The sequence below is a fragment of the Acomys minous genome (genome assembly GCF_964271855.1).
Source record: "Acomys minous genome assembly, chromosome: 3".
In the NCBI taxonomy this organism is placed as follows: domain Eukaryota; kingdom Metazoa; phylum Chordata; class Mammalia; order Rodentia; family Muridae; genus Acomys; species Acomys minous.
In genome coordinates, this window is record NC_140485.1 from 81,809,886 (window position 1) to 81,832,948 (window position 23,063).

Below are 23,063 nucleotides of genomic sequence, written 5' to 3' on the forward strand. Positions count from 1 at the left end.
CCTTGAACTCAGAGATCTACCTGCCTCTGCCTCCCAAGTGCTGGGACTAAAGGCGTGCGCCACTACCCCAGACTCAGCTTGCCTACACTCTCGCTTACGGGGGCAGCGTTGTTGAAGAGAGAGCTCCAAGCTTTCTCTGTAGGGGACACATGTCTACCTTACCTCTGCTCTGAGCCCCCCTGGTCCCAGTCCAGTGTGCCAGTGGAGATGCCATGGTGATTTGTGAGGCCGTGGGAAGGAACAGGTTGGTAATGGATATAAGTGAATTTACACACCCACCACCATCACAGAATGAAAGAAAAAAAAGCAGCAGAAGAAAACTGTATCAAATGCACCTTGGTAAGGGCACAGCAGGTGAGGACCTGGAGGCTGAGAGGCGGTGGAAGCGTTAGAGGACACAGGGATGGCTCAGCTTTATCCTGTGGGCCGTTTGTTTGGGGGTTTGTATCTGAGGGCATGGGTTGAGTTCTTGCTATCTAATTAAATAGTACATAACACTACATTTTTCAGCACTAGTTATGTCCTTAAGCTCGACATCTAAAGCAAGGTGTCCTAGGTGGTTGGAGGTTGGCTCTGAATGTTTATACAAGACATCACAAGTCTCTGGGTTGGGCTCCAAGTACTTAGGATCTGACAGTTAAGTATGGGAGAATCGTGTGTGTGTGTGTGTGTGTGTGTGTGTGCGCGCGCGCACTATTGGCTTTTTTGTGTCTGTATATTAGTGTACTGAGTAAACATTCTCACTCTCTTAGTCTCTCTCTGTCCTACACACACACACACACACACACAATCAGCAGATCTGCAACAAGGCACATCAGTTGATTTCTTGTGGATGGATTTAATCACACTGCCTCAAGGAACACAGAATTGCACCCTGGGAAGACCTAGTGTCACTCTGAGTCTTGAGTCACTCAGGCTGTGCTTGCACTAGGGACAGTCGCTGGGGAAACTGGCCAGGGTCAATGAAGTGGTCACGCCACACACGAACTGCAGCTGTAAAACAGCAGAGAGAACAGAGAGGCACCAGGCCTGGAGCAAAGCTTTCTGTTGATGTAGAGTTTCTTCAGTCGAGCAGAGATTTGGGCTTGGAGGCAGAATGGTTGCCACGCCTTTAAGCCCTGAAGTGCTTGCTGCCTGAGAGGCTGACAGAGAAGATGGGATGTTCAAGGCCAGCCTGGTATTGAGTTCAAGACCAGGTTGGGTGTTGAATGGCTTTTCCTTGGGAACTACGAAAAAAAAACTGCCTATTTACCCCATGTAGAGCCCCAATTGTTTACCTGTCTAGTGTCCGTGGTACCTGGGAGAATGAAGCCCCAAATTAGAAGGACTAATGTCGCATGCAATAACCAACTTTATTCAGCGCATAGAGGCATGTAAACAAATGACAATCGCCAGCTCACTCTTATCCATCATAGTTGGAAGGACTGGCCTATGTCATATGCAAGTGGCAAGCCCTGAGGCTTCACAAAAATAGGAAACCAAGGAGACGCTGTGAGCATTGGACGCAGTTCAAAGAACATAAGGCACGGTACTTGGTTTCGCTCTGTAATATCCACCGCCCTTGGAAGAGCATCAAGCCATAGACAGCTCTCAGGTAATGCTTCAAGAAGGGAGTGAATGATTAAGTAAATAAATTAACGAAACAAAGGGATGAAGTCCTTCATCCCACAGGCCTGTGGGAAAAGCAGCCAGCCCCTCACCTCTCAACGATCAACCCTTTCGCCGTTAGGGTGAGATTCGCATAGCAGCCACCAGAGGGAGCGAAGCAACTGGGTTTCCCGCACGGAGGGCTTTGAGTGAGGCACCGCGAGGGGAGGAGCTTACGAGAAGGCGCCTAGCGTCTGGGTCCGGTAGAACGGCGGGCGGAACTCAGCAGCGGGGCTGGGGCTGATGCAGTGTTAGCCGGAGCGGTTTGGGAAGTGCACTGGACGAAGATGGCGGCGGAGCGGCAGGACGCGCTTAGAGAGTTCGTGGCGGTGACCGGCGCTGAGGAGGACCGGGCCCGTTTCTTCCTCGAGTCAGCCGGCTGGGACCTGCAGGTAGCGCTACGAGGCGGGACGCGTCGGGCGGGCCCGGGGAATGCCGAGCGCGGAGTCGGCGCTTTAATCCGTACGCGTCCGAAGCGCACCGTCATCCCTGCGGGGCCCGGCCCTGGCCCCAGGCCTCATGGTCTCCGGGGTCGTTTGCCACGCGTCGCCGGCTCGGCTTAGCAGTTGAAGGACGCGGGGCCGGCCCCGGCCTGCTCTGCGGGGCCTCGGCTCTTCCTGCGGGCTCGCAGGATTGGCGAGCCTTTGGGGCGCTGCCGCAGTCCGCGTGGAGGAGTCGCCTGGGGGCGTGGCTGCCGCGGCGAGTGGCTGCGTGTGGCTGGGTGGGTCCGAGACACCGGCTTAGGACGCGGAGGTCGTCCGATTCCGCTTCCGCAGCGGTGCGGTGCTGGCGGGAAGAACCGTGCCCTGGAGTCAGCCCGTGCCCCCTCTTTTGCCCAGTTACCTGGAGAGACTACCTGTGGGATTGTTGGCGCAAGGTTGGGGCCTCGTCACTTTTCTTAGTACCTTACTGTCTTGTTCACTGGCGTGTGATAAATGGTCACAACGTACTTGATTGATTTAGGAGACAAGATAAGCTTCACCGGGCAGGGAATGTTGCACACTTAATCGCTAGAACAAATGCCCATCTCTCGGTGCTCAGAAACACACAGTAATTAATGTCAGAAAGAACTGATTGCGTAAATGCCCTTGGCCAGCCTACATCTTAGGTAGACGGTGATGAGTAATATTTCTTAAGCACCTACTACAAGCCAGGCACTGTTCAGCATTACAGAAATGTCTCATTTACATGTCTCACATTTTACTGAGACTTTGGAGGATAAGTAACTTGCTGAAGACCTCACTAACTACTAATTAAACAGGTAAAGACTAACCCTAATTGGTGGATGACAAATTGCACCGTCAGAGGGCCTCGGAAAGTGTGCTCGGTGTTTGAGCTTTGTGCCTTAACCATGTCCGCTGACTGCAGCATTTAAATAGCTTTCCAAACATTAGGGATTTTTACTTCTTTAATATCCTTCTAGCACTTTGGAAGCAGAAGATCTCTTGAGTTCAAGGCCAGCATAGTCTACATAGTTCAGAGTAGCCAGGACTAGAGAGTCCCTGTTCAAAAAACAAAAGGAGAAGAGATCACGTGTTCTTGCAGGCACTCTGAAGCCTCTGCTAAACAGAAATACAAGATAGAAGGAAAAGCTTAGGTTCTCTAAATGTCAGTCCTGCAATGGCACACTACTTCCCAGCAGGCTGGTTATAGTTCATGAAAATGCCTTCAGAGTGATTGCCCCATGACAGCTCATTTCCTCCTGTATAGGTGGCCAGCTTGTGGACAGACACTGCCTCCTCCGTCTCTGTGGTGGGACCTCATTGTCCTCTCTTATCTCTTTGTGTAGAAAATGTGTGATACATAAATGCCCACTCTTTGAGTTGGTGGCAGTGACAAGTGGCCAAAGGACTCATGGGTGAAGGACTTGCAGATGTGTAAAGCTAAGGTGGCTGTGCATTAATCTTAGTGATTGTCTCATCAGTGTTAGGGGGGTGGTGGGAGAGCATCCCCATTTCACAAAATAGGAAATTGGGCTTCACAAAGGAAGGAAAAGTAGCATCTGTCACTTCTGCCTATAAGACCATAAGAGTGAGAGCCTGAGCCTGCTACCTGGAGCTGAGCCTGACACACACACCCCCCTCCTCCTCTTCCTCCTCCTCCTCCTCCTCCTCCTCCTCTTCCTCCTCCTTCTCATCCTCTTCCTCCTCCTCCTCTGCTCCTTCTTCTTCTTCTTTAATATTTTTCAAGATTTATTTATTTATTATTATGTATACAGTGCTTGCCTGCATGACAGAAAAGGGCATTAGATCACATTATAGATGGTTATGAGCCACCACGTGGTTGCTGGGAAATGAACTCAGGACCTCTGGATGAGCCATCAGCACTCTTTAACCTCTGAGCCATCTCTCCAGCCCCGGACCCCACTTTTTACCTCCAGAAATTGTCCACCATTTCTCAGTCCTTCTGTGCCAGCTATAAAATGAAACAGTAATACTAATTATAGTGTTCTGAGCATATTAAATGGATTAACACATACATAGTGTGCAGACCACATGGCACAAATAAATAATAATAGATGGTGGTCTTATGCTTTTCATACTAATCTAACTTGTTATCTTCGTTCCCTTAGTGGGTGAATCTTCTTTTTTCCAGGGAAGATAGAGGCTATTGCCTTGCTGTTTAGTCTTTGGTTCCAGGTTAGGGCATCTTTTTTTAAGTGTGGATCGTCTCTTTCTGTGGATTGTCAGATATGTGTCAGGTGAAAGACTGGAGGGTCCTAAGGTACTCTCTCTTTGTTTCAGATTGCACTAGCAAGTTTTTATGAAGATGGAGGGGATGAAGACATTGTGACCATTTCACAGGCAACTGCAAGTTCAGTGTCCAGAGGCACAGCTCCCAGGTAAGGACTAACTTGAATTGCTACATGACTGTTTCCAGAGAAGGGACCTTCTGGCTTGACAGAGGGGTCAGGCTTGGATTATAAAGCAAGAAGTTTAAAGATCTACTTAAAGAAAACTGAGGGGATCAGGGTCTACTTAGGTTTTGCTGCTGTTGTTTTTAATGAACATGGATGTTCTGCCTTCATGTATGTCTCTGTACTGCGGGGGCCAGAAGAGGGCATTGGCTTCCCTGGAACTGGAGTTGATGGATGGTGTGGATGCTGAGACCTGACCTGGGATCCTCTGGGAGAACATTCAGTGTTGCTAACCACCAAGCCATCTCTCTAGCCCCGACTTAGGATTTCTAAGGGCTTTGTATTTATGGACTGTGAGGAATAGCTGTCTCATATCTGGAAGTTTTCATTCCTTGAGGAGTGCTGTGATATAGATGACGTTAATGACTCTAGGAATGCCCATCACCCTGTTAAGATGATTGTGAAAATAAACACCTCTTGTGAAGTTGACTAGGGAAGTTAAGTAACATTTACGTTACCTCGCCTTTCCTAGACCTGACTGCAGTGGCCAGTCACTGCACAGGAGGAGAATGTTGGTCTTCGTGTTCATATGAACGTGATCTTTCAATTATTTGCAGGTGATAGGCTGTGAGGTACTGATAAGAAGCTGTATGTTACTGCCTGGGGGTGAGTTGTGGGGTATGGGCTGCTGGCAAAAGCTCGTTTGTGATCCAGCTCTGTGACCCACCCTCACTGGTGGGCTGTTGACATGCCAGAAGTACCAAGCAGGAGAGGTTGAAATGTAGCCTCTAATGCTGTTCATTTGCTCCCTCCTCTCTTCTCCCACAGCCCAAAAGTCTGAGTGCAACAAGAATTTATTGGTGTAGGGCCAGGGAGGCCGACTGCCCAAGTTCAGAGACGTGTGCCTTAGAACAGGATACTTATCTCAGCTCCTCAGATTTCATCATCGTCAAATGGAAATACTTATAGTGTCTACCACTTGGCAGAGTCAGTGAATTAATTCTTACAAAGCAAGCTAAGCATGGTGGCACACACCTTTAATCCTAACACTTGGGAGATAGGCGAATCTCTGTGAGTTCAAGACCAGCATGGTCTCCATGGGACAGCCACAACTATGTAAAAAGACCTTGACTATGTAGAAAGACTTGCCAGCACACTGCTTTAATCCCAGCACCTGGGAGGCAGAAGCAGGTGGATCTCTATACCACCCTGTCTTAAAAAACAAAACATCCAACAATGTTATGTAGCACTTAGAACATATATTACCTGCTATCACTGACACATTCCACAACAGGCAGACGCATGTGCTCAAAAAATGTGTGTGTGTTTCTGTGTGTTCTATGATAAAAGTAAAACAACCAAGGAACTAGGGCTTAACATTAGCATTAAGCTTAAAAGGAATATAACCCTGGACACAAATTCAGGCTTGTTGGCCTTACCTTACTATTTTGATTAAGCCCTGGATTTGATAGTGGACTTCAGTGAAGTAAGGAAAAGGGGTGTGGTTTGTTGTGTCATTGTCTTTGTTTAGGAAGAAAATGCTGACTGAAATTTTTCAGAAGTAATTTGGTGGTAGGGGTGGGGAGCAGCAGCTCTCCAGCCTTTGGCCTAACTGTTACAGGACACTTAGGCTGCTGCTAACTGATCCCTGTTCACCTGTCATCTACCTTTCATGTCAACCAAGAACACTTAGTCACTAAACTCTTCCTTTGACTCTAGAATAGGGCATTTAGTGTGGAGCCCCTGTCCGCTAGGAGTCTGAAGAAAGGGCTGAAATGACTGTAGGCAGCTATCTTCTGGCAAGAGAGTATTAGATCCTCTCAAAGCGTAAGGTGTTTTGCATAACTTACAGTGGGAGGGAGTCTAAGCTCAGTGTAAATCATTGCCGTCACTGAGCACTTAGTGCCAGTGCCTGAGGTAAGCCTGTATATACATTTTTTTTAGTTGTCAACCACCTTGTGAGGTGAATACTCTACTGCCCCCCTAGTATAGATGAGGACACACAAGAGCTGAGCGTCTTCCCCAGATCGCAGAAGCCTGACAAATGGATATTAGCTCCCTAAATCTCAGTTCTCAGCCACAGCACGCTGCTTCTCAAGGATGCTCAGAAGTCTGCCAAAGTTTTCCCTGAATCTGCCTTCCCCATCTTAACCCCTTTACTTTTCTTTAATCATTTGTTCCAACCAAACTCAGTTCTTTGATGACCCATCCCTGTCATATGTCTGTTGGTGTCTTCTCAATTGCTGTACTGCTCTCTAGCCTTCTGCCTGTTGCCCCACTGCTATGTTTGCAGAGCACACCACAGCCCTGTTCCTCAGAACTCTGGTGGTGGCTCTAATATGTTCACTCTAGCCATATCCATGGTGTAATGAGTAGCATCTCTCTCGCGTTGTCTTGAATCCTTTTTTTGACAGTTTAACTGAAACTTCTCGTCCTAGTAGGATGATGGGAAGTAGGAGAGTTCGTATTTTGCTCACCAGCTATCTCTTGGTACCAGGTAGACTCCCCTGTGTTCTCTCACGCCTTCAGCAGATTTGGAAGTAGGAAGTGTGCTCGCCATTCTCAGGTCAGCTGAGTCACAGCTGCTGCCATGATACACTCAGGCCGTGTCCATCTCACAGCTGCCAGATGCCTCCTTCCTGTCCAGCACTTCACTGAATCTAACACGAGACAGCAGACAGCTTTTTGGTTTTGGTTTTGGTTTCCAAGACAGGGTTTCTCTGTGTCCTCTCTTGTCCTTTCCTGGAACTCTCTTTGTAACCAAGCTGGCCTCAAACTTACAGAGATCTGCCTGCCTGTGCCTCCCTTTTCTAGCATTAAAGGCATGAGCCACCATGCCCAGCCTGACATTTATATTTTAATCTCTGTCATCTCACAGAATCTGTACTTGTTAAGGTTTCAGGACCTGCATTATCTCCTTCCCTAAGGTTACCCTGCTTAATAGGCTGCCACTGGCCTCTTGTAGAAATGTAAATTAATTTAAATTAAGGAAAGTACGTGTTCAGATACTTATTTGCACTCACTGAATTTATTTTTCCAGACAGGGTCTTTCTTTACATGTAGCCCAGGCTGGCTACATATAAAGAAGTTTGTTCTCCTTCTGCCCCAGCCTCCTAAATGCTGAGATTATAGATGTGTGCCACGCCACCCTGCTTGGGCTTAACCCCACACCAGATGCTAAATGGCCAAAATGATGCTTTGTACCTTCCTGGTTGGACATGCATTTCCATAGTCACACAACTGTGCTGCCACTTTAAAGGCCAGCTTTAAAGCAGAAATGAAATAAGGGACTTTTGTGCTACTTCAGGGTACCAGAAACCCTGGGAAGTAGTTTAATGCCTCCAAATGAAGACCATCAAACACAGGGTTCTGACACTGATAATGTGCCCAGCACATTTGGACCATAAGGAGACTCTCCAGAGATACCCTAGAGCAGTTGTCTTCACACTTGGGGCCTCTTCCCCTCTTCAGCAGGGACTGTGCAGGGCACCACTTCCAGACCTCCAACTCCAGAGACTTAAGGTGGGCTTGAGGATTGAGGTTCACTTCGAGAGCTCTTGGTGCTTCTTATCTAAGGGCTGCACTGGAGAATTGGCTTTGGCAAAGCAGTTCCTAAGTGCACCATCACATGTAAAGGCATCTGCGTGTGTCAGGAGGCCAACTGTACCCAGAAGGCCCAAAAGGTTGGTGCTGGCATTAAGAGAAAGCAAAGGCTTACAGAATTTAAATTGCACATCCAGGATGCCAAAGTAGGGAGCAGAATTAGCGTTGGAACCATCTGCACCAACACCAAAATATGTCTGGTGCTACTGGATTTATGTATGTAGGTTTGAAAGTGAAAATCTATGTGGAGAGTATGCTTTTAGGTGTATATGAACGTGTTAACAAGCAGGTTTTCCCCCATGAATTCTCAGTGTTAGCCTATCATTCATGCAAAGAGACCTGAGGAAGTGAGTGGAAGTCGCCTCTCCAAGCATTAGTGTAGATGTCGTTACTGGGATCCTTTGTACTGTGTCGTATGTCCCTCGGCCTACCCAGAGGTTACTCCCAACAAACTCAAACAGGAGCTGTATTGGTGTTTGGTGCTGGTGCTGGTGCTGGTGGTGGGTTTTGTCCTCTCATTTCTAACTGATGAAACCTCAGTTTTTCTGTCCTCTGCTTGCTTCCTTGAAACAAATCTTTAGGACATAGCAGTAAGTTTCTTCCTAGTAACCAGCTGTTCCTCTGTCTGGCCTCATGAACTTGAATTGCCCCCTTTCTGTTCTACATTCTAGGAAAGCTACTTTTCCCAAGATACAATAGAATTATTTTTTATCTTTATAAATGAAATGCATGTCTCATGGTCCATAAGCCTTTGTTTATTGAGAATAGATCCAAACAAGGGAGAAAATTGGCAGTTGAAAACACTTGCCCTCCGTAACCCTCCTCTGCACCCTGTAGACTCTGGTGTTCCCTTTTGTATATTAGTAATAACACTCAGCTGGTGTGGTGCCTCGTGCCTGTACTGTGAGCACCTGGGAGACTGAGGCATGAGGATCTAAATAGCAGTAGAACCTTTTTAAATCCTGCAGTGGGAACAGGCGGGGATCTTCTCTTCTCTAGTGCTGCCTGCCACCTATACATTCATTCTTTGCAACTCCTTGGCCTTTCTCTGCTATGTTAGTCTCTTCTCTCTGCATTTACATATCCCCATAAAGCTATGTTCCCTTTTCCCACTGTCTCCATCATCCTTTTTCCACTCAGCTGCCTGTCCACCAATTCCTTGGTAAGGGTCCAAATGTGTCTTTTTTCTAGGAAGCCTTTCCACTCACACTAGACAAGAGGCTTTGTGTTCATAAGGCCACATGTACCGTCACAGTCCCTATTGCGCAGCATTGTAGTGGATAGTCGCTTATCTGTGCTACTAGCCTGTAAGAACTATGTCTAGTTATCTTTATAAATCCAACATTTAGTTATTGCCTGGTATGTTAAAAATTAAATGATAAAACTATTCAATAGTAAGGCTAGTGTTACGTGTATGTGTATGCACCATGTGCATGCCTGGTGCCTGCAGAGGTCAGAAAGAGGATGTCAGAGTCCCTGGAACTTGGCTGTGAGAATTAAACCTGGGTCCTCTGCAAAAGCAATAAGTGAGTGCTCTTAACCACTGAGCCATCTCTTCAGCCCTCAATAGTAAGTTTTAAAAGTAGTGAATACGGATATATGAATAAAGTTTATCAAATGTACTTAGAAAAAAACAAAAACAAGACAAAACAAAAAGTAGTGAATAAGGAAGAACCTCATTCCCAGAAGCAGCTCACTTCACCTTACCATAGCGTTCCCTGACTTATTCTTAGTCCTGTGTGACCTTGACAGACAGACGCCACATCCTGTGTTGCCTAAACTTAGGTCAGTCTTCATTTTGCTCCTTTTTGTCTCCAGTGATAATAGAGTGACATCCTTCAGAGACCTCATCCATGACCAAGATGAAGAGGAGGAGGAAGAGGAGGGACAGAGGTAAGGCTTTGAACAGGAGCGCAGCTTATAGGAAGTACTAGTGGTGTTTAAATCACCTAAAATAAGGCGTGGGACACGTGTGCACTATTACCCACCATCAACTGCTGTGTGTAGAGGGTATAATCGGAGAACAGTTTGCTCTGTTTACTTTAAAAAAATCTCTGTCTATCCGCCGTCCTGTTACACAAACACACACAGGCGCACGCGCGCGCCCCATGTTCTGTTTGTTTTTGTTTTCCCGTAATTGTTACAGTAAGGTATTTGTTGAAGAATATTGTGGGAAGAGAAACAAAACCTCTAAGAATGGAAAAGTTACCCTTAATATCACAATGCAGAAATAGCCAAGTATCTACTTGTGGAATGTTTTTATCCATATTAATAAATTAAACAATAAGTAGAAGGTTTGTAAATGTGTATTCTCCCAACACAATCATACTGTTTTTACTTTTAGGAATGTGGTAATAGAAGTACTGTTTCATTGTAGAAAATATGAGACTCATAGAATGAAAAGTATAGCATTTATTCTTTGATAATTATGTTAATGTTTTGGTATGTTTCAATGCAGGTCTTGTTGTAAGTATAACATATTTGATGTGGTGAAGATGATTTTGTTTTCTTGTGTTAGATTAAGCAAGGTCTTAGACACAGACTCTTTGCTGCTGATACTGAAATGCTGTGTTTCCCCTATGTCCAGTGGTTATAGTATGTCTGTATTACTGTAAATATCGGTGCTGTGAGAATCTTTGTATATTAATCTTTGGCCACTTTTGAGTTATTTTCTCACAGTAGTTCCTCTAACAGAAATACCAGGTCAAGAGCATAAATACTTTGAAGGCTTTGATCACAGGCTCCCAGTTCTTAAGCTAAGACTTAAAGACCCCTTGACTGAGAACTTTCAGTCAGGCGGAACTGTATTTACCTGGATTGAACAAGAACAAGCTGCTGTGGCTTCACTTCTCAGGTTATCTCCCTGGGTCGGCTTGGTTAAGCATTCCTCAAGGAGGTGAAGATCTGTTGTGGAAATGTAGTGACCTCACAGCGCAGGTCTGAGGAGTCACATGTTCTGTTTCATCCATGGTAGTGCTTTACACTACCTCAGGACTTTGCTTTTAAATACACTGGAGGCTCGGAGATGTTGGTAACTTCACGATGTTATACTCCTCAAGTAGAAGGCACCATCACATGTGTGACTGCCTAGCTCCAAATACCACCTCCATCTTTCCTAGCCTGGTCACGGCCTCCATTGTGACTGTCCACTATTTCATATCTTATAACTAACTTCCTTGGCCCCTAGGCACCTGAGACCTGAAACAGCATTCCCTGCCAGGGCCTCCCATTCTACAGTAATTGTGAGGAATTACAAACCAAGATTAGTTTTTGCAAATTCCCACTGGCCCCTTTTAGACATAAATGCTGACTTAGTTTAAGAATGATGAGGAAGCAGCTACATGACAACTCATTCCAGATTAATCAAAAGTGCTGCCTTAATCTCAGGCTGCTCTTGGGCCACTAGACTACCTGGTGTGAGTGTCCTGGAGCGTAATTTTGAGGTTGGAGCTTCCCTGGATTCTAGTATGTCTCCTGAGGATGCCAGATGAGACAAGTCTTAGGCGTTCTCTGTGTGGTGTCATCTGCCTCACGTGTGCATTGCTCTGCTTGTTCTTTTGCATACATGTGCTGATTTGAACCTCACCTGACTTAAGGAGCAGGTAGGTAGGGCATGGAATCCTTCTCTCATTGGGAAGCAGCAACGTGTGCAAACAGTGCACTGGCTTACTACTCGGGTCACACAGTCGCAGAGCCAGGACTGCATCCTAGCTGCTTGTACTAACTGCACCACCACCATTAATCCAGAGCTGTTAGAGCTAGCTGCTGCTGCCTCCTGGAAAGGGGCCTCCAGATGGATGAGCCCCGCTGAAACTCCCCTGCAGCAGTAATGTGCTGTTGTGCATGCCTGGAATGTCGTCCCCCGCCCCCCATCTTTTACCTGATAACCTCATCATCAAGAGGGCCCAGGAGATAGCTAGGCAGCCTCGGCTCTCACCCTGTCTCCTCATCTCCCTGCTACCACCACCATTTCACCAGAGACCCGTACTGACTTCATGGCTGCTCCATTGTATCATACCTGCCTGATCCTTACATGTGTTCTAGCCAGCCAAAAACTTCCTTAAAGACAAGAGGCACTGTGCCTTTTGCTTCAGGATGCCCTGAGCCTGTTTTGTCTTCTGTTCATTTTCTGGTGTGTTTGGCATTTTTACACAGGTTTTATGCTGGGGGCTCAGAGAGAAGTGGACAGCAGATTGTTGGCCCTCCCCGGAAGAAAAGTCCCAACGAGCTGGTGGATGATCTGTTTAAGGGTGCCAAAGAGCACGGGGCTGTAGCTGTGGAACGAGTGACCAAGAGCCCTGGAGAGACCAGTAAACCAAGAGTGAGCATAAGGGTTGTCCTGCCCAAAGGAATTGAGTTCCACGGTTGAGATTGAGGCCTGCATCCGTCTAGCGGTGTCTGGGTTCTTTTGTTCTCTTCACTTGGAAGCCTAGTGTGGCCTGTGTTCTGGGTCAGAGCTTGGGAACATACTACCCAACTTGACAAACTTAGTGTTTTCCTTTATTTCACTGTAATTACATTCATTACTGGTTTTTGGTTTTTTGTTTTGTTTGGGGGGGGAATGGTTGGTTGGTGTTTTTCGAGACAGTGTTTCTCTATGTAACTCTGGCTGCCCTGGAACTTGCTCTGTAGACCAGGCTGGCCTCAAGCTCACAGAGATCTTCCTGCCTCTACCTCTCAAGTGCTGGGATTAAAGGCGTGTGCCGCCATGCCCGCCTTCATTACCAGTTTCTAGGTAAAAATTTCTGTCTTTGGGAAAATCGAAAAGTCATTGGTGTTATCCTTTACTCAAATTCCTGCATAGCCATTATTACTAAGTTGTTGTAGCTGTTTCCTTTATCTGAGCTTTCCAGCTCTCAACCTCTGCCCTGTGACCAGTGAGTTTGATATCCAGTAGTTAACAGGCTTGATCAGAATCTTGCCTTATCCGTCATGTGTCTTTGTTCTGAGTAGCTGCACCACCAAGTGTTTATGAACTTGTCCTTTATAGCCGTTTGCAGGAGGGGGCTACCGCCTTGGAGCAGCACCGGAGGAAGAGTCTGCCTACGTGGCAGGAGAAAGGAGGCGGCATTCAGGCCAAGACGTGAGTGCCTGCCTTGGAGATCACTGTGCCTATTTCAGAAGGGACTGTTGATGTGTGTGAACAAGCAGCCTCTGAGAGAGGAGCCTGCAGAAAGTGTCCTTGCTGTGATCTGAACAGGGATAGTTTTCCCGTGGTGGGCAGAGGGCCAGGGCAAAGGGTGGGGAAGAGGATGGACAGGAAGGCCTTTGAGTGCTCTGTGGACAGTGTGTGGGGACCGGGTGCTCTGGTCGTTTGGGAATAGTTGAAGAACCTCCTTCAGATGCCAAAGAAGGCCTGAAATTGAGATGGATCTGGTTGAGTTGGTTTTGTTTTGTTTTGTTTGATTGCTCTTTATTTTCCACACACTTCCATATAGTGGTACTATATAATTTCGAATCATTTAAAAAATTTTAATACCACAAATTACTTTGGCATAGCTTCATGTCCTTTCCTTTCTGTGGTGTATATTTTAAATCATTTTATTTTTATTCCCAAATAAGGTCAAGCAGGAAGACAGTAAAGTGTTTATAGACTTGTAGTGGTAGCTGCCAATGCATTAGTTGTTAGCCTTTCAACCCTTGTCTGTGAGTGTGTATAGGGACTTGTTGACAAATTGTACATATCTTTTTTCTTGAGATTTTTATTTTCTAATTATGTGGAGTGGGCAGGAGATTTATGTGTGAGTCCAGAGTCCAGAAGAATGTGTTAGATTCAGGAGCTGGAAGTCCAGGTAGTTGTGAGCCACCCGACATGAGTAATGTGAGCCAAACTTGGGTCCTCTGGAAGAGCACTCCTTGCTCTTGACCACTCAGCCGTCTCTCCAACCCCAGATACCACTTTTTAAATAACTACAAAATAACTCAGAGGTAGATTTGACACTGGCGCTGAATGTGGCACAAGCTGCACATGAAGCACGCTGGCAGTGCTACAGTTAGGGAGCCAGAGCTGTGCCCGAGCCACCTCCTGGACAGTCTCCTCGGTAGGGAAGACTCCTTAGAACAACCCTGCCTCTCCTAACCCATGTCATAACATGTTCCTAGTATGGGTTGGTGCTTACACGCCTGGTTGTTGATAGCCCTTTTCATATGCCTAGCATGCTAGCTTTTGATGTTTTTATAGTAAGGTGGTGAAATAGTGAAAACCCACTCATTTGCAGGTTTAAATCGCATTTTCTAGGTTCCTGTCATGACTAACTGCTTATTACGTCCTGTTGTCACAGGTTCACGTAGTGCTGAAGCTCTGGAAAACTGGATTCAGCCTAGACAATGGTGAACTTCGAAGCTACCAAGACCCGTCCAATGCCCAATTTCTGGAGTCTATCCGTAGAGGGTACGCAGAAAAGCCCACCTTAGTCTCACTTTAGTGAGTGAGATGTCAGGTGGGAAAGGAAGAGACAGAGCATTTATTTGGAAAGTAAAGGTATTAAAGCAGATTTAACATAACTGACTCAAAGATGCACAGATCGCTCCCAAAGAAACTTTGACTTTTTTTTTTCCCTTTGACCTTTTGCCCTGAGGCAAACGTAAGTAGCCAAATAAACAGCCCGTGCTGTAACTGCAATGGCAGGCAGACAGCCACTTACATAGCCAGACACAGGTGATCCACCATGACCACCCTCCCCCTCCTCACACCATTGGAGTGTGAGGTGCTGTGGCAGCTGTGGGGTACGTCCTCGGCTTCTCACCCCTTCCTCTCTTCATGAAAGGCCTCAGGGGTCTAGAAAGGAGACAGGGAGGGGTGGAGAGACAGGAGGGAGAAGGGCTTGACAGCAAAGGGATTGAGAGGTTTGTTCTCACCTTGTGTACTGTTCTAGGCTACTTTCTGTTGCTGTGATTAAAACATAAGTAAAAGCTACTTGAGGGAGAAAGGTGTTTGTTTGCGCTTACACCTTCAGGTGACAGGGTGTTTGTCTCCTTGCTCACTGGCTCCTGCTCAGCTGGCTTTCTTACATAGCTAGACTCACCTGCTTAGAGATGGTGTGGTCCTCAGCGGGCTGGACCTTCCCACATGACTAGTCAGTGAAGACAGTCTCTCAGAGACATGGCTGCAGGCCATCTGGGCAAAGCAGTTCTTCAATTGAGGTTCCCTCTTCCCAGATGACTTTAGGCAATATCAAGGTGACAAGAAAAACTTAAACAGGATGCCCCCATTGCTAGTGTGTCCGTCCTTATAGTGAACCCTAACGTCACCTTTTTCCGCAGCGAAGTGCCTGCAGAGCTTCGGAGGTTAGCTCACGGTGGGCAGGTGAACTTGGATATGGAGGACCATCGGGACGAGGACTTCGTGAAGCCCAAAGGAGCTTTCAAAGCCTTCACTGGCGAGGGCCAGAAACTGGGCAGGTGAGAAGGGTGTCGGGTGGAGCCGGACCTGTGTTCTCGCTGTGACGAGCTCCTTACTGGTTAGAGTAGTTTTGTTTGAGAGGAGGAAGAGTAGGAGAGTATGGGCTCTGGAGTCTACAGACTTGATTTAAGTCTCTGCTCGCCTTCACTGTATAGCGCTGTGGCCTTAGACTGCAGAGCCTCAGTTTCCTCAACTATAAATGAAGACTGATAAGAGTCTGACCCGGCAGGATTATTGTTGGGAGGTGTAAAGGAGCCAGTGCGTGTAAAACTGCTTGGTGTGAGCAGTAAGAGGAAGTGTAACGCGACTGCTGCTTTGACTCGGAGTCCTGAGTGTCAGAGAAGCTGTGACCTCCTGCGTGCTATAAGGCTGGAATAAGCATGGCGGCCGGGGCTAAGGAACTTCCAGCTTCCTGTCCAACCCCACCTCCCAGGAGCAATGCTCAGGATGCTTGGGAGCCCAGGGACACCACAGCCCTTAGAAAGGAGATAAGACTCATACTGTGTAGTCAAGACAGAGCTGGAGCTCTATTGAGCCCAGCTAGCCTTGTTCTCAGGCTCCTCCTGCCTCAGCCTGCTGCAGTTAGAAGGAAGCATATACCACCCGTCACAGCTTGGTCCATTGCCTTTTTGTCATCCAGAATAATTAGGGGCTAAAAGCTCAGGGTTTTGTTTTGTTTTGTTTTGTTTTGTTTTTCAGATTTACCTCAAAAATAAAACAGATGGAGATTTGGGGGTTTTGTTTTTTAAGTTATATATAAAAAAAGTTATATTGTATAGTGAATGGGTCATTCATCTCAGTCTAAAGGCATTGAGAAAACTCTTGAGTTGTCTTGAATGGTTGTGGTGGTTTTAGGCTTTTACATCCCTTTGTTTGAACAATTTTCCTGACAGTGGTAAATACTGCACTTACTTCAATGTGAGTTGTAAACACCAGGAGTGCCTAGGGCGCTGCTGCACACGAGTAGGGAGTTTTGCTACTCCCAGGCCTTCTGCAGTGCTAATAATGTGTAAGGGACGGGATTGAGTCTCAGGATTTGTAAGTGTTGAAGAAAGTAGCTCAGTGCCAGTTGATTCCATTGGGAAGGTGATGAGCAGCTGAGTGGCAGAGGCTCTGCACGTGAGCGAGGCGTCATTTCCCACCAAAGAAAAGCCTCTGCTTATAGAGGTTGAGGCTCACCTTCCCTGCCCATGGTGAAATCCCTTCCTGCTGTATAGAGAGCAGTGGCTTCGGTGGAAGCAGTTCTCTGGAGGACTAAGCAGAGGGCCTGTCGTGTAAACGGATGTGCATAGCTGCCTGTAAAGTATATGGAGTGGTTTGGGACTCATGTTCTGTAAGCATGTTGCTCTCATTTAAAGAATGATGCCACTCAGCGTCAGAGTGGCTGCCTTTCTCTCTTCCGTCTCTGAAAGGGTTTAGAACTCATTGCTAAACCTGACATCTCGTAAGTGATTTTGGTCCAGGATTCTGATGACCTTTGAAGTACACAGGTGTTTGAGGTTTTCTGCTGTTTGCTGTATTAAGCATTCCAATACTTAGTGACTTTAACCCTGCTTTGTTTTCTGTTTCTACATATAAGAACCATAGCTTGGAGAGTGGGGCCACCCCTTGGGCCACAGTGCTGACCAGTACCAGACTGGGCTCCTTCCTGTCTCTGTTCTTACTGGGGACACTTTGGGTGTCCTAGATAACTTTGTACAGCCACAGTGGTGTTTGTACCTCTAGTATATGCCAAGTGCAATATGTCTTTTGAGCTATTTTCTCAACTTTGCTGCAAAAACACCATGCCCAGCTGTTTATTTACCCTTTTTTTTAATAGTTTTTTAATTAATTTATTTATATTACATCTCGATTGTTAGCCCTTCCTCTGTTTCCTCCCATTCCTCCCTCCCTCCCACTTTCCCCCTTCTCCCCTCTCCTATGTCTGTGATTGAGGGAGACCTCCTCCCCCTCTATATGCTCTTAGAATATGGAGTCTCTTCTTGGTAACTTGTATCCTTCCTCTGAGTGCCGCCAGAGCTCCCCATCCAGGAGACGTGGTCAGAAAAGTTACCCTTTTTTTTTTTTTTTTAACATTTTTATTCTTTGAGAATTTGATACAGTCAATTTTGACCATATCCGCCTCCCCTCCATCCTACTTAGCTACTCAGCTTCATCTTCTGTTAGTCTCTCTTAAACCCATCATGTCTGATTGTTGTTTTTAGGGTCGGGTTCCTCTAATCTTCCTGTATCTATATAATTCCAAGGCCTAGCGGGCCCTGTGTTAAGAGCACAGGCTAGACCCAGATGACTAGGATTATACCCTTGTCCTCCACCTTAGATTAGCGCTTGTGATCTTTACCTCACTATGCCTTTGTTCCCTCACCTTTTTTTTTTAATGTAATGCAGAAAAAAACCAGAGAGATGGCTCAGGGGTTAAGAGCACTGGCTGCTCTTCTAGAGGTCCCGAGTTTAATTCCCAGCATCCACGTGGTGACTCACAACCATCTGTAATGGAATCTGATGCCCTCTTCTGGCATGTAGGCATCATGAATTTTAGTTAAGAAAAAATGTATTCAGTGTGGCCACATTGGGAAGAAGATCAAAAGAAATGACTCTGATCCCCAACCCCAAGTCCTTTTCAAGGTCTTATTCTAGTTTTTAAAGCAGAGTCTGACTTTGTAGCCCAAACTAGCCTTGAACTGGTACTAAACCATCTGGCTGGCCTAAGAAAGGATTTTTAATGTCAGGGTTATTTCCAGAAGTTAAATTTGATGAAACCTTGGCTGGTGTAACATACAGACTGTTGAGGGAGAAAGCTTTGTTAGACTGATCTGTAGCATGTGCTGCTGTTCTCTTGTCTGAGGTGGAGATAATTCCTGTCTCAAATGGTATTTAAAATGGTTCAGGAAAGTTGTGGCTGCAAAGTTCAGTCATAGGCAGCACCACCACAAGAGTGAGTGGCTGGCCCTGGCCACCTAGTCAGCACTGGCTACTGGAATAGCAGTCTCTTACTCTTGACTCCAGGCTTGGTTGTGACTGCTGCTCCCAGTGAGCTGCAGCCTCCGAGAAATGTCAGGTAGTGAAACTATTCATAGTGGACAGGGATGGGGTCCTGAGAGCCTAACTGAATAGCCATCATGATACTTGCCACTGTCCCGGGCTTGGATTTTACAGGCCAGGAATCTGACATCAAAGCAGCTCCTCTCACATACATGAGTATGGTTGGTACTCTTTGGATTCCACTTTTAATTCTTTCAGCCCCTGTCTTTTCACAGAAAGGGGTGTCCATTGCTTGGCCATTCCTTGCTGGTTTTCTTCCGGGGTAGTGCTTCCTAAATAGTTCCCATGAGGTGCTTTTTCTGCAGTGGGTTAGCAAGTGTAACATGTAGAAGGACCTAGTATCAAGTGAGTTTGCCATCACTTCGGTCTCTGAAGTGGCCTGTAATGGCGCTGTTGTAATACTGTATTCTCTGAACTTTGCAGATTTGTCAAAGGACTAGAATCATAGGAAACATCATTGAGAGTACTTTCAGTTGGACTTTCTATGGGTATTCTCTTTTTTTAAGATTTGTTTTTTATTATTTTTGGTCATGTGTACTTGTATGTATCTGCATGTGGGTATCTGCATGTGAATGCAGATGCCTATGGAAGACAGAAGTGTTGGATGCCCTGGAGCTGGAGGTAAAGTCAGTTGTGAACCAAGAACTGGACTCAGGTCCTCTGCAAGAGCAGTGTGTGCTCTCAACCTTGGAGCCGTCTTTCCAGCCCCCTCTCTTTTTAGGTTATAAAGGGGGAAGGAGAAAGGTGAGATCTGGGAACTGACCTGGTTAAGCCTTACACTGAGATGAGTGAGCTGTCACCTAGTGGTCTTTCTTACCTTCCGAGATTGAGGCCAAGTCATCTGCTAAGAGAAAGGCTGGCCTGGTTGGTGATTCAGGGAACAGAGAACCCCAGATGGGTGTAGAGAAGTGAGAACCTTGTGTTTCTTGTTTTTGTCAGCCACACCAAGTACGTTAGCTAGTTCTCCCTTTAATCCTCACTAAAACTTAGCAAGACAAGCATATTTGACCCTTATTAAAAGTTCTTGCTAATGAAAGTCCTGTACTGAAAGGTGGGCATGTTAGTACATGCTTGTGATGCCACCACTGTGGAGGTTGTATCAGGAAGATGTCCATATGCTGTAGGCCACTCCAGACTACATAGTGAGTTCTAGGCCAGCATAGGCTACAACATAGTGAGATCCTGTCTCAGTTTTTTTAAAAGATGGAACTTGAACTTGATTAGCCCAAGGACACACAGCTAATAGGTGAGTTTGGACCCGGGTCCTTCTCGTTCTTAAGATGTGAGTACTAATGACAACAGATGCTCCACCCTGTCCTTCAGGGTCCTTCCTTCGCCACCACCATAGTTGGCACATAGGAGTGCATCTGTGCATAAATTCATACCATAGCAGCAGTTTCCAACCTGTGGATTGCCACCACTTTGGTGGTCAAACAACCTAAGGCCATTGAAAAACACAAATATTTGCATTATGATTCATTACAGCAGTAAAACTACAGCAATGAAAATGTTATGGTTGAGTGTCACCACAACAGGAGGAACTGTGCTAAAGGGCCACAGCGTGAAAGGCTGAGAAACAGTGTACTAGTGTGAGAGCGTAACACAACCAGTCCCTTGCCAAAGCTGCCTTAGCCACGGACTTGGAGTTCATCCTCTAACCACTTCACTGAGGCTAACTTCCTGATCTGTGGGTCCCTTAGCCTCACCACAGTCTTACCTACCACCACAGGCTGTCCTCTTTCTAGCCTTTGTCATAAAGGACACCCAGGTTGAGCACCTGACCTGAGCGATTGTTGCTTATGGTCTGAGGTAAATATTAGGTCCATGATGGCAGGATTCTACCTGTCTTAGTCACTGACAACAGCATTAGATGCAGGTTCAGGTACATAGCAGTTGCTCAGTGAGAACCCAAAGATGTCTGCTTGTGAGGGCCTTGTTTCTACACTGCTCTGATGCACTCCTTTCCCCTCAGCACAGCCCCCCAGGTATTAAACACCAGCTCTCCAGCCCAGCAAGCAGAAAATGAAGCCAAAGCCAGCTCGTCCATCTTAATCAATGAGGCAGAGCCTACCACGAACATCCAAATCCGCCTTGCAGATGGTGGGAGACTGGTGCAGAAATTCAACCACAGCCACAGGTACCTCCTCTATCTGGACGGCTTTTTGCCAGCATTATCTAGTCCCAGAGTGTCCCAGAGTCCAGGGCAGACCTGTGGGAAGCAGGCAGCTGTTGTCCCTCGTGGACGTCATCAAGCAATCCATACCATCCCTGGAGGAGGCACTGGGTCGGGGTGATGAATGTACAAGTAGCTGGGTCTGCTCACAGCTCATCTGCAGGTCTCATTTCTCATCATCAGGGTTAAGCCACCGGGTTCTCTATTCAAAGGAAGATAGGGAACCTGAGGTACCACGGAATTAAGAGACCAGCAGCGGAAGTGCTAGGGGGCTATCACCAGTAAAGATACTTGAAGCTCCTTTCTCTCAAAACAGGGCATCTAAGTTTTATCCATAGTGGGCCAGCTAAGCCAGGACTCAGGTGTGGGCCAGTGAGTAGTTTGGCAGTTCTTGAGTGCTGGCCAAATGTGCCTTTGCGATAAAGGTATAAAGCACCCAAAGATCTTGCCATATTCTTTCAGAATGTTCTAATGTTGGTGCTTCCCTTGGAGAGGGTTGTGACCTTCTCACCAACCAGTTACTGCTTTAGTTTCACCTCGCTGGTAAACCCCACCCAGATGACAACCTGTGCAGCATATGGGTGAGAGATCTAGGCTGCGTCTTGTCTGTCCAGGCTGTCATGAGCCACTACTACATAGTGCCAAGAGGAGGGAACTTTATGCATGGGAAGGAAGGGGCCTGATGTGCTTCCAGGCGACAGACACCTTTGTCTGCTCTGTAGAGAAGGGACGCAGGGAAGCAGAAATGGTGAGGAGCCTCCCGACGTGTTCCTCTTCCCAAGGGCCAGGGTTGGGGACAGCAGCAGAGAGAACCCCGCTCATTGCCTCCCGCTTACGCTACTCCTCCAGGATCAGTGACATCCGGCTCTTCATCGTGGATGCCCGGCCTGCCATGGCTGCCACCAGCTTTGTCCTTATGACAACCTTCCCTAACAAAGAGCTGGCTGATGAGAACCAGACCCTGAAGGAAGCCAACCTTCTCAACGCTGTCATCGTGCAGCGGTTAACATAACCGCCCAGCTGCTGCCTCACCTTCCTGTGTGTCTCCCATGACTGCAGCCATGCCTATGGGGATCACCTTCCCGCCCCCATATACACCCACCCCTTCCGGTGCCACGTCTCATCCGTAGCTCTGGGCCCTTAGACTTCAGTTGGACATTTGTTTTTTCTTTAGTTGTATCTCCTGAGTTTTTGTGATGATCAATGGACTTTAAAGAAAAAAAATAAAAACAACCAAAAAAGTTGAAGAAACACCACCAATTCTGTTGTGTAGAAATTCCCTCTGGAGCTGTATTTGATTGCTAGAAAATCTTATCTTGGGGCATGGTAAGGGGACTTTGCTTTCATCCTCTGCATAAAAGTCACTGTGCACACGCACTCATCTCCTGGTGTGTCCTTCTGCTGCAGGTGTTGTGTGGAGCATCCTCTGCAGCCACTCCTATCCAGTGAGATGAGTACTCTTTCAGTTCCCTCATCACCCACACTGGTCCTCTTGGTGTGGCTTTGGGTTTTCAAAAGCAGACTCTGTGGCCATACAAGTGGAGGGTTCTTTTTTCATTGGGATGTGGCACATGACAACCTAAGTGAGTTCAGTTAGAGTGTCTGTCTAAGAGAAAGCAGAAAGTGTCACTAATGCTAGTGGGAGATTCAGGAGTTGGGATGTGTCTCATATCTCTAGTGCCTTTAACTGTGGGGATGGTGTTTGCAAGAGTCTTGGAGAAGCAAATTTTATGTGGGCACATGTAATTAATGTCAGCATGTGGTTTGGGGTCACAAGTTCTGTTTCACACTTGTTCCTGCCTTGTTGACCTCTGACTTGCATCAGCTTGAGGCGCATCCCAGCCTGGCGAAGACTTGCAGCCTTGAAGGTATAAGGTGGATAGTAGGGACTTGGATAGAGCCTCTTCTCCTTCCCTGACTTTGGTGTGCTGTGTCCTGCCCTGCCTTGAGCCAGGAGCCAACTTGAGCTACCACGGAGCATCCTGAGAGAGGGCCTTGGCAAGCAATGCCCTGCTGGGGCTGCAGCATCTACATCTACTTCAGTGTGGTCTCCGGACATGTGAAGGTAACCAGAAACAAAGGTCTGGAAAAACAAAACTGGCCATTTAAAAACCAGAATGAAGACAATAAAGTTTGTCCTTTATCTTGAGTTGTTTGGTAGGAAGTTAGCAGCACCTCTGTTTCTGTACTTGAGGGGCCCAGGTCACACTTTGCTAATGGTGAGTGCATGAGCAAGGTTGCAGATCATGCTCTAATGCCCAGGCCTTCCTACATAATTCAGGCCCCTTCCACACTACCTGGTTGCAGCCTATATCCTCGAGTGTTGGCAAAGAGTCCTG

General features: G+C 46.8%; 1 protein-coding gene across 1 annotated transcript; it reads left to right on the forward strand.

Moving 5' to 3' along the window:
• The first annotated feature begins 1,856 nt into the window (after window positions 1–1,856).
• On the forward strand, window positions 1,857–21,980 carry NSFL1C (NSFL1 cofactor). Its single transcript, XM_084774889.1, has 9 exons — window positions 1,857–2,039; window positions 4,392–4,489; window positions 9,926–10,000; window positions 12,263–12,428; window positions 13,098–13,190; window positions 14,389–14,498; window positions 15,371–15,508; window positions 20,524–20,688; window positions 21,574–21,980. Exons 1-9 carry the CDS (start codon window positions 1,935–1,937, stop codon window positions 21,734–21,736), a joined length of 1,113 nt encoding a protein of 370 aa, XP_084631015.1. The 5' UTR covers window positions 1,857–1,934; the 3' UTR covers window positions 21,737–21,980.
• The last annotated feature ends 1,083 nt before the right edge of the window (window positions 21,981–23,063 follow it).

What these genes read in the sequence shown, in the direction of transcription:
- NSFL1C (XM_084774889.1), top strand. Translation starts at nt 1,935, where the DNA reads ATGGCGGCGGAGCGGCAGGACGCGCTTAGAGAGTTCGTGGCGGTGACC. An exon ending in GAGGAAGAGGAGGGACAGAG is followed by an intron (nt 10,001 to 12,262) that starts GTAAGGCTTTGA and finishes ATTTTTACACAG; the next exon opens with GTTTTATGCTGGGGGCTCAG. An exon ending in GAGGGCCAGAAACTGGGCAG is followed by an intron (nt 15,509 to 20,523) that starts GTGAGAAGGGTG and finishes CTTTCCCCTCAG; the next exon opens with CACAGCCCCCCAGGTATTAA.